Below are 15711 nucleotides of genomic sequence, written 5' to 3' on the forward strand. Positions count from 1 at the left end.
GGGGACACTGAGACCCCCGTCGCCCACCGCCCTCTCGCTCCCCAGGGCGAACCCGGCATCGCGGGCTTCAAAGGCGAGCAAGGACCGAAGGGCGAGACGGTGAGTCTGGGGGGGGGGGGACACATCCAGCCCCCGCCACGCCGGGGACCCCGCTGCGGCGTGCCACCCGTCCGCGGGTCCGCGGCTCGGCTAACGAGCCTCTTCCCCTAACGAGGCCCCTCGAGGGGCAGCGTCCCCCCCCTCCCGTGGTGGGGGGGGGGGGGAACAATAGGCGCTGTGTTACGCCGCGCCGCGCCCCCCCCCTCGTCCCCAGGGGCCGGGGACATTCCCCCGTCGCTTCATTAACCAGCCTCAATGCGCGGGGCCGGATCCCCGCCGCGGGGCCGCTGAGCCCCGGCGCCATCGTGACACGCGGCACGGCGAGGGGCTCCCACCCGGACCCCCGGTGTCGGGTGTTTGGGGAGGGGGTGGGGGTGTCTATGGGCTGTTCCCCCCCCCCTCCCTCCCACCTTCCCGTCCTGGCTTGCTGCTTTTTGACCCGTTTTCCTCCTCTTCCTCAGGGCCCCGCAGGACCCCAAGGTGCCCCCGGGCCGGCTGGTGAGGAAGGCAAGAGAGGAGCCCGTGGGGAACCTGGTGCTGCCGGCCCCGTGGGCCCCCCCGGAGAGAGAGTGCGTGCCCCCCCCGTCCCCCCTCGGCGAGGTGCTGCCCCCCCACCCCCAAAAACCCCTCATCTTAACTTCGCTCCTCTTCTTCCTCCGTAGGGTGCTCCCGGCAATCGCGGCTTCCCCGGGCAGGACGGGCTGGCTGGACCCAAGGTGGGACGTCGGGGTTATGGGCAGGGGGGTCCTGGGGGTGGTGACCACCCCCTGTACCCCCAAACCTCACGCCCGTGTCCCCCCCCCCTCCCACACAGGGTGCTCCGGGTGAACGCGGCCCCGCTGGCCTCGCTGGTCCCAAGGGTGCCACCGGTGACCCCGGGCGTCCCGGAGAGCCCGGGCTGCCTGGAGCAAGGGTAAGAGCTGGGGGGGGGCGCATCCTGCACCCCCCGTGGGGTGGGGGCAGCTGGGGCGGGAGGGGGGCATGGGCAGGGGCTGCTCGTGGTGTCTGGGGGGGACTCGGATGGGGCAGAGCCACGAGGGGACGGTGGGGTGGGGGCTGCTGGGGTCAGCAAGGAGGCTCCTGGGGGAGGGTTCAGGAGCTTTGGGGTTGGTTAAAGGGAATTTGGGGTTGGCTGAGGGGGTTTTGGGTTGGTTATGGGGCATTTGGGTTGGTTGAGGGGCTTTTGGGGTTGGTTATGGGGCATTTGGGGTTGGTTGAGGGGCTTTTGGGGTTGGTTGAGGGGCTTTTGGGGTTGGTTAAGGGGCTTTTGGGTTGGTTGAGGGGCATTTGGATTGGGTAAAGTGCATTTGGGTTAGTTAAAGTGCATTTTGGGTTGGTTAAAGTGCATTTTGGGTTGGTCAAAGCCCATCTGGGCTGATTAAGGGGCATTCGGAGTTGGTGAAGAAGCATTTGGGGATGGTTCAGGAGCTTTTGGGTTGGTTAAGGAGTATTTGGGGTTGGGTAAAGTGCATCTGGGCTTGGTTCACAGGAGCATTTGGGGTTTTCCGAGATGCTCTTTGGCACTAAGGTGCTCTGTGGGGTTGGATCGGTTCCCGTTGGGATGCCCTTGGCGTTAGCTGAGATGCATTTGGGTTGGTTAAGATGCTCCTGGGGCTGGTTAAGATGCTCCTTGGGCTGGTTAAGATGCTCTTTGGGTTGGTTAAGATGCTCCTGGGGTTGGTTAAGATGCTCCTTGGGCTGGTTAAGATGCTCTTTGGGTTGGTTAAGATGCTCCCTGGGTTGGATAAGATGCTCCGTGGGTTGGTTAAGATGCTCTTTGGGGCTGGTTAAGATGCACCTCGGGGCTAGTTACGGTGCATTTGGGGTTAAGGTGCTCTTTGGTGCTAATTAAGGTGCTCTTTGGTGCTCTTTGGTGCTAATTAAGGTGCTCTTTGGTGCTAATTAAGGTGCTCTTTGGGGTGAGGTGGGCTGCATTTGGGGTTAGTTAAGATGCTCTTGGGGCTTAGCAAAGAGGCTCCCGGGCTCTAACGACGGTGCTCTTTGGGGTTTGCCACGATGCTCTTTGGGGCTACTTAAGACACTCGGGGTTTGGCTAGGAAGCATTTGGGGTCAGCAAAGATGCTCTGGGGGGGGGGTCCGCAGACCCCTGTGCCCCCCAGATGAGCCCCAGCCCCAGCCCTGCAGCTTTCCCCACCATGTCTGGGCAGCATGGGGTGCTCTGTGCCCCCCCCCCTTGCCCAGGGACCACCTGCTGCAGCCCCCCCATTTTGCTTCCCTCCTCCTTAGGGTCTCACCGGCCGCCCAGGCGATGCTGGACCTCAAGGCAAAGTCGGCCCGACCGTAAGTGATGCTCCACGGGGCGGGGGTCTCGGGGGGGGGTCGGGTCATGTGCCATGACCCCACACTGACGTCCCCCTCCCCGCAGGGCGCTCCCGGTGAAGACGGCCGCCCCGGCCCCCCCGGCCCTCAGGGTGCTCGTGGGCAGCCCGGCGTGATGGGTTTCCCCGGTCCCAAAGGCGCTAACGTAAGTTTTGGGCGTTTTCTGCCCCAAAAAAAGGGGGCTGCCAAGGCCAAGGCCGGGTGCACGCCCGTCACCGCCGCCCCTCTCCTCCCTTTAGGGTGAGCCTGGAAAAGCCGGCGAGAAAGGACTGCCCGGTGCCCCGGGGCTGCGGGTGAGTTTGTTCTGCTGTGCTGTGCCCCCCCCACCTTGGGGGCTTCTTCATCTGAAGCGGCTTCTGCCCCTGGGTGGGGAAACTGAGGCACGGGACGGAGCTGAGCTTGGGGGGGGGTTTCTCCTCCGCAGGGTCTTCCTGGCAAGGATGGTGAGACAGGAGCTGCCGGCCCCCCCGGACCTGCCGTGAGTGTCACCAAGGGTCTTCATTTGGGGACAAAAACCTGCCTGAAACGTGGGGCTGGGGGTCGTAGCCCCCCCCTCCCTGGATCTGGGCACCCCCCACGTGCAGGGGATCTGGGGTGGGTGAGACCCACCGGTGTCGGGGATTTTGCCTCACTGTGATTTTGGTTTTGCCCAAAATCTTGGGGAGGGCGAAGGGCTGTGAAGTGCCCCCCCCCCCGAGCCTGAATCCCGGGGGGGGATTGGGGGGTTTCGGGGCCGTCACCGCCGTCCTTCCCTAGGGTCCCGCTGGCGAGAGAGGAGAGCAAGGAGCCCCCGGTCCCTCCGGCTTCCAGGTGAGTGGGGGCACACGCGGGGGGGGTCAGGGTGCTGGGGTCGGGGTGATGCTCGTGGGCACCCCTCCTAACACCGCTGCTTGCCCCCCCAGGGACTTCCCGGGCCACCAGGTCCCCCCGGGGAGAGCGGCAAACCCGGAGACCAGGTGAGGCCCCCTCCCTCCTCCCCATCGCCCCCCGGCTGCACGTGGGGGCTAAGCGCCCCCTGCCCCCCCCCGTGCTGACCCCCGGCTCTTCCCCCATCCCTGCAGGGTGTTCCCGGAGAAGCTGGTGCCCCCGGTCTCGTCGGTCCCAGAGTAAGTATCGCTCCTGGATTGGGGACAGGACGCCTCTCCCTGTCCCATGGGGGGGTTTTGGGGGGGCTCGGTGGGGAAGGGGCAGAGTCCGTCCTCCCCCACCCAAGGCTCCTCCAGTCCTGTTGGCTCAGCCTCCACCGCAGCGCATCCCCAGTCCTCCCAGTACACACCAGTCCCCTCCAGGATGGATGCTCTGCTCTCCTGACGTCCTTGCCAAGGATGCCACCACCCTCACCGTGGCCTCGTGGCCTCTTTCTAACGCTGTCCCCCTCCCCACGCCAGGGCGAACGTGGTTTCCCCGGTGAGCGTGGCTCCCCCGGTGCACAAGGGCTGCAAGGTCCCCGCGGGCTCCCCGGCACGCCGGGCACCGATGGACCCAAGGTGGGTGACGAGGGGACCCGCTGGGAGGTGGCTCGGTGCCACCGCGGATCCGTGACGCCGTGAGCACCCCGATGACCCCCACCTCTGCTCCGCTGTAGGGTGCCACCGGCCCGGCCGGCCCCAACGGCGCCCAGGGTCCCCCAGGGCTGCAGGGAATGCCTGGCGAGAGAGGAGCAGCTGGCATCGCCGGCCCCAAGGGTGACCGGGTAGGTGACACGTCCCGTGGGTGTCCCCGGGGGTGTCGGGTCTCAGCTCGGCTCATGGCACCTCTGTCTCGCCCCGCAGGGAGACGTCGGCGAGAAGGGTCCCGAGGGAGCTCCAGGAAAGGACGGCGCACGTGTAAGTGGGACGGGGACGCGGCGGGAGCGGCCGGCCAAGGATGCTGTTGGGGGCCACGTCCTCATTTCTCTCTCTCCTGTAGGGTCTGACAGGTCCCATCGGTCCCCCCGGCCCCGCTGGCCCCAACGGCGAGAAGGTGAGAGCCCGGGCAGCCCCACGGCTGCACCGAGACACCCCGCGGTGCTCCCCGAGGAGATGCCACCAACGCCCCCACCTCTCCATCCTCTCTTTTCCAGGGTGAATCCGGCCCCCCCGGTCCATCTGGCGCTGCCGGTGCCCGCGGTGCCCCCGTAAGTGTGATGCCCGCAGCCCCCGGGGCGCTGACGGTGATGCCGCTGGCCGCGCTCCCCCCGTCCCCACCGTTAACCCCGGCATCTGTCCCAAACAGGGCGAGCGTGGCGAGCCCGGTGCCCCCGGTCCTGCTGGATTTGCCGGCCCCCCGGTGAGTATTTAGCCCTGTCCCCCCCCACCCCGGCACGCATCTACCATCCTCTCCCCGCTCACGGCGGCCGCTTTCCCCCCGATGCAGGGCGCCGACGGACAACCCGGTGCCAAAGGCGAGCAAGGAGAGCCCGGGCAGAAGGGTGACGCCGGCGCTCCCGGTCCCCAAGGTCCCTCGGGCGCACCCGGCCCCCAGGTGGGTACAGCCCCCAAACAGGGGGGCAGACCCCGCGCCATAAAATTTGGGGCATGGCCTCGATACAGCCCCGCTGCGGGCATCGCAGCCCCCAGGCGCGTTTCCAACCCGCTTTTCTCTCCTTCCCAGGGTCCCACTGGTGTAACTGGTCCCAAAGGAGCCCGCGGTGCTCAGGGTCCCCCCGTGAGTATCGGGGGGGTGGGCTGCGGGCTGGGGAAGGGGCTGCCACGGGACGTCGTGTCTCAGCCACGTTTCTCCTCTCCTTCCCCAGGGAGCCACAGGATTCCCCGGAGCCGCCGGCCGCGTGGGACCACCCGGCCCTAATGTGAGTCGGGGGGGTGTCCGGGATCGCCCCCACCCAGGGTTTGGGTGCCTCCTGCTCCGTGCCAGGTGGAGGGGGCGGCGCATCCCCGCGTGGGCAGCTGGGTCTCCGGGTCTCGGGGTCCCCAGGCCGCTCTTGGCTGTTCATCAGCCCATATAAAAAGGACTTTTCTAAGGGTTTTCAGGCCCGGGAGCAGAGCCAGACCCCAAGCAGCATCGGGATGTGGGCGATGAAGGTGGAAAAGCCTCCTCTGTTTGCACCAACCTTGTTTTCCTCCCCCGCAGGGTAACCCAGGCCCCCCCGGCCCCCCTGGCTCTGCTGGCAAAGACGGTCCCAAGGGTGCTCGTGGCGATGCCGGTCCCCCGGGCCGTGCCGGTGACCCCGGGCTCCAAGGCCCTGCTGGCCCCCCTGGCGAGAAAGGCGAACCTGGAGAGGACGGCCCTGCGGTGAGGCTTTTTTTTGGGGGGGACACCTCTGTCTGCGCTCACCCGGCTGCACGGTGCTGTCCCACCGGGTCTGATCCCCCACCCCTGCCTCCCCACAGGGTCCCGACGGTCCCCCCGGTCCCCAAGGCTTGGCCGGACAGCGCGGCATCGTCGGTCTTCCCGGACAGCGTGGCGAGAGAGGCTTCCCCGGGCTGCCAGGGCCATCGGTGAGTTGGTCCCCGCCGCGGTCCCGAGCTCAGCACCGCCAATTTGGGTGCTGTGAATCCTCATTTGGGGGCTGAAACGCGGGGGCTGCAGCACCCCAGAGAACGTCTCGGGGCCACCAGCCCCTCGGTGCTGCCCTGGGGACAGTGGGGTGCTGTGTGGGGCTGTGCAGAGCCGGCTTCTCCCCACCAGGAGCCGCTGGTGGAGCTGGGACGGGGAAATACCCGGGGCTCGGTGGATGCCAAGGGGTTTGGGAGCCTCAAAATAAAGCGCTCGGTGGGCGAAGGGCTGCGCTGGGGTCTCTCCCGTTCATGCACTTTTTTTCCCCTCGTTTAGGGCGAACCTGGAAAGCAAGGAGCACCCGGCTCTGCGGGCGACCGAGGCCCCCCCGGCCCCGTGGGTCCCCCCGGTCTGACAGGTCCTGCTGGCGAGCCTGGGCGCGAGGTAGGCGAACCCCTCCCTGGGGAAAAACCGCGGGGAAGCGGATCGGTGCCTCCATCCACGCCGTGATGCCGGCTGCACCGGGCATCGCCGAGAGCCCCGGGCGTATAACTCAGCTCCTGGAGCTCTCTGGCAACCTTTCCACCAGCATTTTTTTTTGCCTCGCAAGGCGACCTCGCACACATCCCGCGCCATGCCAGGGTCGTAATTTCTCCTCTTCTCCTCCCAGGGCAACCCCGGTGCTGACGGACCCCCAGGCAGAGACGGCGCGGCCGGCGTGAAGGTGAGTTTGCTGCGGGCTCCCCCCCGGTGCTCGCTCTCCATGCACCAAAAAGCCGCAAGGCTCCGCGCGGATCTGACCGCCCCGCTGTCTGCACGCAGGGCGATCGCGGCGAGACCGGCCCCGTGGGTGCCCCCGGAGCTCCCGGTGCCCCCGGCGCTCCCGGCCCCGTTGGTCCCACCGGCAAACAAGGAGACAGAGGCGAGACGGTGAGTGCCAGGGGTCGCTGGGTTTAAGGTCTCGGTACGGGAGCCGGCAGCCACCCCGAGCGCAGATGAAGCAAGCAAATGACAGCGGTTCACCGGGAGCAATTAGCTGCTTGGAGTAATTGGGAGAGCCAGGCGGCACCTTTAGCGGCTGCCGCTAATTCAGCGGTGCCTCGAGAGCTGTTTGTGTCTCGGAGCATCTTCCCGAGCATCTTTCTGAGGAGCTATCAGTGCCCAGAGCCCCCTCAGAGCAAGCCCGGGGAGCCGTAAGCAGGCAAAATCTGCCAGGGCATCCACGAGGCTCCTTACGTGCTCCGAGGCTCCGGCTGAGCGCATTTAAAGCTGTCTTTAAGCCCCAGTAAGGCAGCTGCTGATTTTCACTGTCGAGGATGCCGGCAGGGCTGGGAACAGGAGCGTGGGGCTGGTTCAGACGCCCCCAAACCCCGTCCTCTCGGCCCCGAGGCTGTTTCAGGGTGTCTCAGGGTGCTGGCACCTCTTGGCACGACCCTCGTCCCGGCTCCTTTTGACTCCCTCTTTTCTCCCCGCAGGGTGCACAAGGGCCCATGGGTCCCTCCGGTCCTGCTGGCGCTCGAGGCATGCCGGTGAGTGGTGCTGAGCCCGCTGGCACGTCCCATGTGTGACACGCGGGGTCCTGGGTGCCTTGGGCAGGGGTCTGCCGTCCCGAGCCTGACGCGGCCCCTTCCCCGCTCCCAGGGTCCCCAAGGGCCTCGCGGTGACAAGGGTGAGACTGGAGAGGCTGGAGAGAGAGGGCTGAAGGGCCACCGCGGCTTCACCGGACTGCAGGGTCTTCCCGGACCCCCCGTAAGTTGTTTTTGGGACCTCAGCTGAGCCCCGCTGCAGGATGCGGCTCCTTCGGGGCCTCTGCGGCCACCGAGGGACCCCCGAGCCTGCGCGAAGGCTTTGCTGGGGCTGAGCCTGCTGGCCCTGGGGGTGCAACCGCCCACCCTCGCTTCCTCCACAGGGTCCTTCTGGAGACCAAGGTGCTGCTGGTCCTGCTGGTCCCTCCGGCCCCAGAGTAAGTCCTGATGGTGGCACTCGGGGTGGCAAGAGGACAAGGAGCTCCCGATGCCCCCCCCGGGCGCCTCCAGCCTCGAGCCCCCGCCAGGAGCTAACGGCCCTGAGGTCCTGCAATGACCTGACCCCCTGAACCCGGGACTCTCTCCTAGGGTCCCCCCGGCCCCGTCGGTCCCTCCGGCAAAGACGGCTCCAACGGCATGCCCGGCCCCATCGGCCCCCCCGGCCCCCGCGGACGGAGCGGCGAACCTGGTCCTGCGGTGAGATCCGGCACCAGGAGGCAGGGCACGGGGTCCGGCTGGCGGAGCAGCCCATCAGCATGGCGTCTTCTTGCTCCCGTAGGGTCCTCCTGGAAACCCAGGACCCCCCGGACCCCCCGGACCCCCAGGAACCGGTATCGACATGTCAGCTTTCGCCGGCTTGGGTCAGACGGAGAAGGGCCCCGACCCCATCCGCTACATGCGGGCGGACGAGGCCGCCGGTGGCCTGCGGCAGCACGACGTCGAGGTGGACGCCACCCTCAAGTCCCTCAACAACCAGATCGAGAGCATCCGCAGCCCCGAGGGCTCCAAGAAGAACCCGGCCAGGACCTGCCGCGACATCAAGCTCTGCCACCCCGACTGGAAGAGCGGTAAGAGCCTCCGCCGCCGCGGCCTCCCCTCTCCCTGCCTTCCTCCCCCAGCCTCTGGCGCCCAAGCGCAGCCCCGGGGGCTCCTCGCTCCGACCCCCCCGAGCCCCCTTATTGAGCCGTTTGTGCCCCCCGCGCTGCAGGAGACTACTGGATCGACCCGAACCAGGGCTGCACCCTGGACGCCATCAAGGTTTTCTGCAACATGGAGACGGGCGAGACCTGCGTCTACCCGACCCCCAGCAGCATCCCCAGGAAGAACTGGTGGACCAGCAAGACCAAAGAGAAGAAGCACATCTGGTTCGCAGAGACCATCAACGGCGGCTTCCATGTGAGTGGGCGTCTGCTTTGGGGGGGATTCATTCCACGCGGGACGCCTTCCTCGGGGTTGTCTTGGTGGATGTGATGGGAAGCAGATGGGTTAGGGCCGTTAGAGGAAGGAGCAGCTGGGTTAGGTCGGGCTTGAAAGCATGGAGTCGGGTCGGATTAGCTCCGCAAGTCCAAGTTTTGTTGTTTGTTTGTTTTTTTGGCAAAGGTTTTGCAGCCGTCTGGGAACACAAAACTCGGCGGTCCCCTCCCAGGGGCGGCTGGATGCCCCTGCCGTGATGATGCCCACAGGCTTTAACCTCTCTTGCCTCTTTTCCTTGCAGTTCAGCTACGGCGATGAGAGCCTGTCTCCCACCACCGCCAGCATCCAGCTGACCTTCCTCCGCCTGCTGTCCACCGAGGGCTCCCAGAACGTCACCTACCACTGCAAGAACAGCATCGCCTACATGGACGAGGAGACGGGCAACCTGAAGAAAGCCCTCCTCATCCAGGGCTCCAACGACGTGGAGATCAGAGCCGAGGGCAACAGCAGGTTCACCTACAGCGTCCTGGAGGACGGCTGCACGGTAAGGCGGCGGGGACGGAGCCGGAGGGGGGTGGTTGTGGTCGGGCCCCTGGGGCTGCCCGGTGGTTCGGATGTCCCCGGAGCACCTGACGGCATCCCTGCCTCTCGTTCTGTCCCCAGAAACACACTGGCAAATGGGGCAAGACAGTCATCGAGTACCGGTCGCAGAAGACCTCGCGCCTGCCCATTGTAGATATTGCACCTATGGACATTGGTGGCGCCGAGCAGGAGTTTGGCGTGGATATTGGCCCAGTCTGCTTCTTGTAAAAAGGATTGTTTTATTTGTGTGTTTGTTCGTTGGTTGTTTTGGTTTGTTTTTTGTTTTTTTTTTTTTTTTAAAAAAAAATCCAGCCCAATACCGTAAAAGAAAACCGATCCCACCCCAAGGACCCGTCCTTCCCAATCACTCCAACGACTTCTGCACTGAATGGCTGGCACGACCCTCGGTCCTCGCGCTTGGGACCCCTGCCTGCCTCCAGCGCCGTCACGGGGCAGACTGCGACATAAAACCACGGGCTTATTTATTTATTGCCTTCCTGGAAGGCCTATTTCTTAGGTCGGGTGGAGGTGGGAATCTAACTGGCATGTACGACGGCCCCTCCCCGCCAAAGGGATCTGGCAAATGCAGGTATCTCGAATCCCCCCCCCCCGCCCCTTCCCTCCCCCCCGCGTATCACCAACAGGAGTGCTAATGTATAATACAACAAAAATGGTGCTATTCTTGTAAAACAAGTCTGTATTTTTTAACATCAAGTTGATATAAAAAAAAAAAAAAAACTTTTGGTGGAAAGTCGTGGATGTGCGCGCTGGGTTCTTGTTTTTCCTCTCGCCCACGGGGTTTGCTGCGGTCTAACCCCTGCCCTTCCCCTCTTCTGTAGCCATTAAGGGTTCAGGGTCACATCTCAAACTCTCTGCGCTGAGAACACCTCATATAAAGGGGGGGAAAAACAATAACAACACAAAACCTTCAAAAAAAAGGAGGGGAAAGATGTTTTAAGCGACAAATGTAGAAAGCACATGAACACAGCAGGCAGGTTTCTGGGGTTTGCTCGTCCCACTGCACCCCAAAACAGTGCCAGGGCGCATCAAGGCAAGCACTCCCCCTTCCAGGGCCGGGTTAGGGACACCAGTTAGAGGAAACCAGTAAAACCAGTGGGGAAGGGAAAGCTGAGGCCACGTCCCGTGCAGCACAGCCAGAGCCAGGGGCTGAGCAGGGAGAGGTTTGTGGGTGGATGGAGTCCCTGGAGATGAATAATTCCAGCATTTCTGTCAGGAACCAGGTGCAGGTTTTAATCCCTCAGCCCCCCAACGCTCCTTCCCCTCGTCCCCGAGGAATTTGTCCCCTTGGGGACACGCAGGAACACAATTTAAGGAGCGATTTTGCAGCGCTGATGGTGGAGGCGTTCACCGGGCACACACCCTGACTTGTACAAGCAGCTCTGCCTTTAAGGCTTCATAAAAAGCTGCACGTGTAAATGCTGCTCTTAAGCAGCTTGCTAATTAGAGGAAAAGCCCCAGTAGTTGATGTATTTATTTTTTAAATTATCCTGAAGAAAATTAGCCCGCTGACCCCCCAGGAGTTGCAAACTTGAGCTTTACGAGCAGGACGTAACGGGCAGCTGCTGGCTGCAGGCTTCAGGACAGTGCTTTTGGTAAAACCCCAGCTTTTCTCCTCAGTCGCTAGTGTGGGTACCGCAGTCTCATTAAGAGAAATTACGACTTTAAAGGATAAAAAAAGCCTTTAAAAATGCTACTTTGGGCCCTCACCTCAATTTTAAACGCTCACAGCTGGCACTGCAGCAGCCACTCCTGCTAAAGCACCTAAGGCAGCTTCCCAGGGCTGGGATCCTTAAAAAAAAACATTGGCAGAAGAAATTCATTAAAAAGGATTGGAGGATTAAGAAGGATTTTCACAATAAATGCCCTTTAAAAGGCCAAGTGCTTTGCCACATGACCCGGAGGGCACCCCCAATTATCAGTGCTCTGGCTCTTGGTCGCGCCAGCGCTTTTCCTGCTCAGCCAAGCAGCAGGATTTGGGTTCCCGCAGGGAAGCCCCCCCAAAAAAAACCTCCCAGCTAAAAGCAGCGCCGCTTTTAAGGGCTGACCCCCAGGAGCAGGAGAGCAGCGGTTATCTGCAGCACAAAGCGGGGAGCAGGCGGCTCTGCCACCCCCGAGGACACCAAGTCAGCCCGGACCAGGCGCCGCAAGGCTGCCGGGGGGCAGGAAGCAAGCTGGATGAAGGCAGAGCAGGCCGTTTCCTCCTCTTCCTCAAAGAAAGCTCAGCTCATCGTAATTATGAGGAGTGAACGGGGGTTTTACCCGCGTCGCGTGAGAGGCTGGTGACTGGGGAAGGCGCAGCGTGACAGTCGCAGTGCGGGGCTGCGAATCCTGTCCCCTGTGGGAACGGAGGCACCCGGAGGGCACCACGGCGTCGCCTCTCGAGGCTCTTGCCCCCTGCCCATAATTATAATTGAGGCACTAGGTGCTTTTGGGCAAAAGATGGCCGGATGCCAGTCAGGGCACAGAGCGCTCTCTAGGATGAGGTTGGACTGCCACAGGAGTTGGACTGCCTTTCATCCCGTTCAGTGAGGTGACACCACGCAGCGCCGCACAACCCCGCTTTGGTAATTCAGTCCTAGAAAGTCTGGAAGCAAAAAACGGCACCTCTTAGAAAAGAAACAGGGTATTTTTATTTCACGCTCGCCCAAAACAAAGCGTCCTTCATTGAGAAATACCAGACCCCCCCCCCCCCTTCCCTTACAGCTTTGGCCTGTGCCTTGCTTCCACGCGCTCGCTTCTGACGCTGGAGAACGGCGTAGGTGCGTGCGGAGAGGAAAGGTGGGGGGCTGCGGTGATCGGTTCCCGAAGAACTACAAAGGGCAGAAGCAGAATGAAACCCTCCAAGCTGCAAACGGGGCGAGAAGCCCGCAGAACTGCGGCAGGCCGAGCGTTCACATCAGATTTATTTGCTTTACCGTCCTTCGGGACTGCCTGGCTCCTGCGAGGTAAGCCTTTGAAACAAGAAACCCCCCTACCTTCCACCGAATCAGTTTAAGTCTGCAGCAGGCACGAGTACAAAGCAGCGCATTCCCCAGCTTCTAACACCAGAGACCCCCCCCCAGCTGCCGGACGCCCCGTGCACACCCAGCAGCAGCCTTCAATAAGGCTGCAGCGTTCGGTGTCGGGTCTCTGCAGGCGGCCTCAGCTGCCAGAAAGCAAAATCTGTGCAAGGGAGAAAGCGTGCCCTGCTGGTTTCAGTTCCTTTCCCTCCTCCTACTGCAAGTTACACAGGTGAAAGCCTGAACGCCTTGCCTGTGCGTTCCTGGCAAAGCTTCATCCCTTTAAGTCAAGCTCTGCTTTGAAACATGCCAGGGACACGCTGCCTCTGAGCAAAACTGGAATAAATTAATTGCTGAGAACTCTTCAGTTTGCTCTGGAAGGACCAGGTACAGTGCTAAGCTTCAGAACAGCTGCAAAAACCTTGGACCACACAGCACGGAGCTTGAGAGCCCGGTTTCCCTACCCAAACCCCAGTTCTTTGGGACGGCGGAGGAAGGCAGGCCCAGCAGGCCCCTTCCTCTGGAAGGGACCCCTTTGCCTGCACACGAACAACACCCGAAGTGGATTTGAGGGACAGGCCAGCAGTGCAGCCCAGCTGCATGCCAGAGAGTGCAAGAGGGACCCGGAGCTTCCAGGTGTCCCCCAAAGTCAGTCACAATCCCTTCTGCTTCCGTTTGAAAGTGTCCAGCTACAGATTTTGCAGGGGGAACCCCTCCTCGCTCACAGGGAACAGCAGCAGCGAGCTCAGGGCTCGCTCTTGGCTTTGGCCGCGCTTCGCGTCGAGGGGGCTGGCAGAGGCAGCGGATCCGGGGCGGCCGTGGAGTTGGTGCTGCAGTCGACGTAGTGGTAGGTTTCCAAAGCGCTCTGCGTCACGTGCCCGATGTACGAGAGCTTCACCGATGTCCTGAGAGAGGGGAGAGCAGCTTAGCGGGGACAGGACCAGTGGCAGAGACCCCTCTGTTAAATTAAAGCAGTCAGCAGCCCACGTTCGTCACGTAACTCCTCTCCCCACCCTCAAAAGCTGCGGATCCTCTCAATTTTCACTCAGCGAGCGCACCCAGGATTGCTCGCTGCGGGGAGCTGGCGAGTCCGGCCCCACACCACCCATCACGTGGGCAGCGTTCAGAGCAATCTGGTGTCTTCTCCTCCCTGCCTCGCATTTTACCCAACTGTGTCAACTGGTCTGCGTTCAAGCTGACACAGGGCACCAGGCCGGGGTGCTTGCCAAGCAGGATTTTCCTCGTGCACCCCGACCTGCTGTGGCAGCAGTTCCCTTTTGAGTCAGGAGCGGCGCGGGAAGCAGCCTACCTCATGAAGATGACTATGTTATGCACCTTCACCTTGGGAAACGTGCAGAAGAAACTGGAAGAGACCAAAGCAAAGAACTAGGTCAGCACAGGCTGAGCAGCCTCCTTCTCGGTATCTCCTGATGTTGTTTTCCCCTCGGTGCTAACTCAGGGCAGCGCCCCAAGCCCCGTCACAACATCCTGACAGAGCGGCCTTTCAAGTAATCTCTGGCAAACAGTTGCTTTTCAGAAAGTCAGCAGAAAGCCGGCAGCTTCCTGAGCAAATGCTAATTAAAGCAGCCGAAACCTTCCCGCTCCCCCCCGCCATACACGAAGAACAGTAAATGCTTACTACACGTAAGAGAAAGGTCCGCCCATCTCCGCCTTCACCGTGAAATTCACCTGTAAGAGAAGAACACGGCCCCATGCAGCTGGCACGCTCGCTTCAATCCCCCCCTTTCAGGCTCTTTTCCACCTTACCACACTTCAGCAGGCGCGCACAGAGCCCAGCCCACCGCAGCCAGGAGAGTATTTGCTATATTCAAGGCAACTTGCAATACTGCCTAGGTTCTACACGATTTAGGGGTGTTTGTAACAAGAGTTAACGGAAGCGATACCAGTTTGTCGCTCAGGGGCTGGATGCTGGAGACGTTGGCGATCTGCTGGCTCCCCACCACGGTGTTCATGTACTGCACCTGGCTGGTCAGGCTGGTCACCGTCACCGAGTAGAAGTTGGAGTTCCTGATCCGTAAGGTGGCCTGGACGGGGAGAAGTGGGAGACAGGCAGCAGCGACCTCCTGCTCAGCTCCGCACGGGGTTTGTTCCCTCGGGAACAGCGGGGCAGGAAAGAAAAACCTTACCGTGATGGCAAGAACGACAACGGAGTTCTTCTTGTCGAACCAGACTTGAACCACTTGGATGCCACCGTCATCCACCAGGACGGAGTGGGGGAACAGGAAGAAAACGACCAGTCCTGATATCAGGAGGCAGAGCAGCACCGACAGCAGGACGTAGAGCTTCCTGGAAGGGGCAGGAAAGGGGTCACGGCTTTCGCCCGAGCACGGTGCCTGCAACCATGAGACGCCGCGTAGCCGAAACCCAGCCGGGCCAGCGAAAAACCACCCATTTGATCTTCCCTGAAAAGAGGCCCAGAAACGCTGCTCTGACATTTTCGGTATCTGAAATTGCTCAAACCCATCACCCTTTAGCTACTCATTACCAAAAAGCAAACTGCTTCACCAATCGTTCTTGCCCCCGTGGTGCTTTCGCAGCGTGGGTACGGCAGTTTCCTTCTGCAACCCTCAGCAAAGAGCACGGGGACGAAGGCTGTGAGCAGGGCGATTGTTTCCACGCTCACCCCGACAGCGGGATTTAGCAGGAAATATTGCAAGCTGAAGGCTGTATTCGCGAGCATCCTTCGGTGAAAACAAGCCAGGAGGAGAAGGAAAGGCTGGAGGCTGCGTAAAGCGTTTAGCCCTGGTGCTACGTGACAAAAAAAAAGGCCCTGCCTGCTCTTCTCAGAGGTGTAGTTACTCTTCCTACACACTTACGTTCTCTGCGGGCGTAGCCGCTGGTCGCTGTAGGGTATGAGAGCCACCAGCTCATTCACCTGTTCTGGAAAGCAAAAGGCACACGATAACCCACTCAGAGACCCCTTTCTAAAGGGGGTGGGGGGCGTTTCTGCCCCCTGCTTGTTCTGGTTTGAGGCGCGAGGGGAGCAGTCACCCGTGGGGATGCAGCCGGTGCCTTGGCAGGTGGGGCAGGTGATGCTGTCCTGCCCCGTGAATTCCACGTAGGGGAACTTGGCGATGTCTTCCTTGCGGTCCCCGCTGCCGAGTAAGTCGTCGTCATCGTCACCGCCAGCCTTCCTCTGCTGCTGGGGGGCAGCGCTGCCAGCGGAGGGGGAGAGCGCGGCCCCCATCGCTGCTGCGGGAGAGCTGCCGAGCCTGGAACAGGGCCACGGGGCGTTAAGAGACATCTTCTGGCAGGGCAGGAGACCCCGAAATATA

General features: G+C 62.1%; 2 protein-coding genes across 2 annotated transcripts; one reads left to right on the forward strand and one right to left on the reverse strand.

Annotated features, from left to right (window-relative positions):
* COL2A1 (collagen type II alpha 1 chain) lies at positions 1-10149 on the forward strand (the record flags this gene model as incomplete). The annotated part of the gene is made up of 33 exons (XM_035308831.1): positions 1-99; positions 561-668; positions 762-815; positions 914-1012; positions 2347-2400; positions 2486-2584; positions 2679-2732; positions 2864-2917; positions 3196-3249; positions 3342-3395; positions 3501-3545; positions 3828-3926; positions 4025-4132; positions 4212-4265; positions 4348-4401; positions 4502-4555; positions 4654-4707; positions 4795-4902; positions 5032-5085; positions 5174-5227; positions 5509-5670; positions 5769-5876; positions 6211-6318; positions 6545-6598; positions 6697-6804; positions 7350-7403; positions 7516-7623; positions 7784-7837; positions 7989-8096; positions 8179-8467; positions 8608-8795; positions 9115-9357; positions 9477-10149. Coding segments are annotated over 33 exons (3144 nt in total), but the record flags the coding sequence as incomplete, so codon positions are not given.
* Positions 10150-12583: 2434 nt separating this feature from the next.
* Positions 12584-15639, reverse strand: TMEM106C (transmembrane protein 106C). Its single transcript, XM_035309007.1, has 7 exons — positions 15428-15639; positions 15253-15316; positions 14563-14722; positions 14320-14460; positions 14055-14104; positions 13725-13778; positions 12584-13320 (listed from the first exon to the last, which is right to left on the reverse strand). Exons 1-7 carry the CDS (start codon positions 15621-15623, stop codon positions 13161-13163), a joined length of 825 nt encoding a protein of 274 aa, XP_035164898.1. The 5' UTR covers positions 15624-15639; the 3' UTR covers positions 12584-13160.
* Between the last annotated feature and the right edge of the window lie 72 nt (positions 15640-15711).

Source organism: Oxyura jamaicensis, chromosome 33 (genome assembly GCF_011077185.1).
Source record: "Oxyura jamaicensis isolate SHBP4307 breed ruddy duck chromosome 33, BPBGC_Ojam_1.0, whole genome shotgun sequence".
Lineage (NCBI taxonomy): Eukaryota > Metazoa > Chordata > Aves > Anseriformes > Anatidae > Oxyura > Oxyura jamaicensis.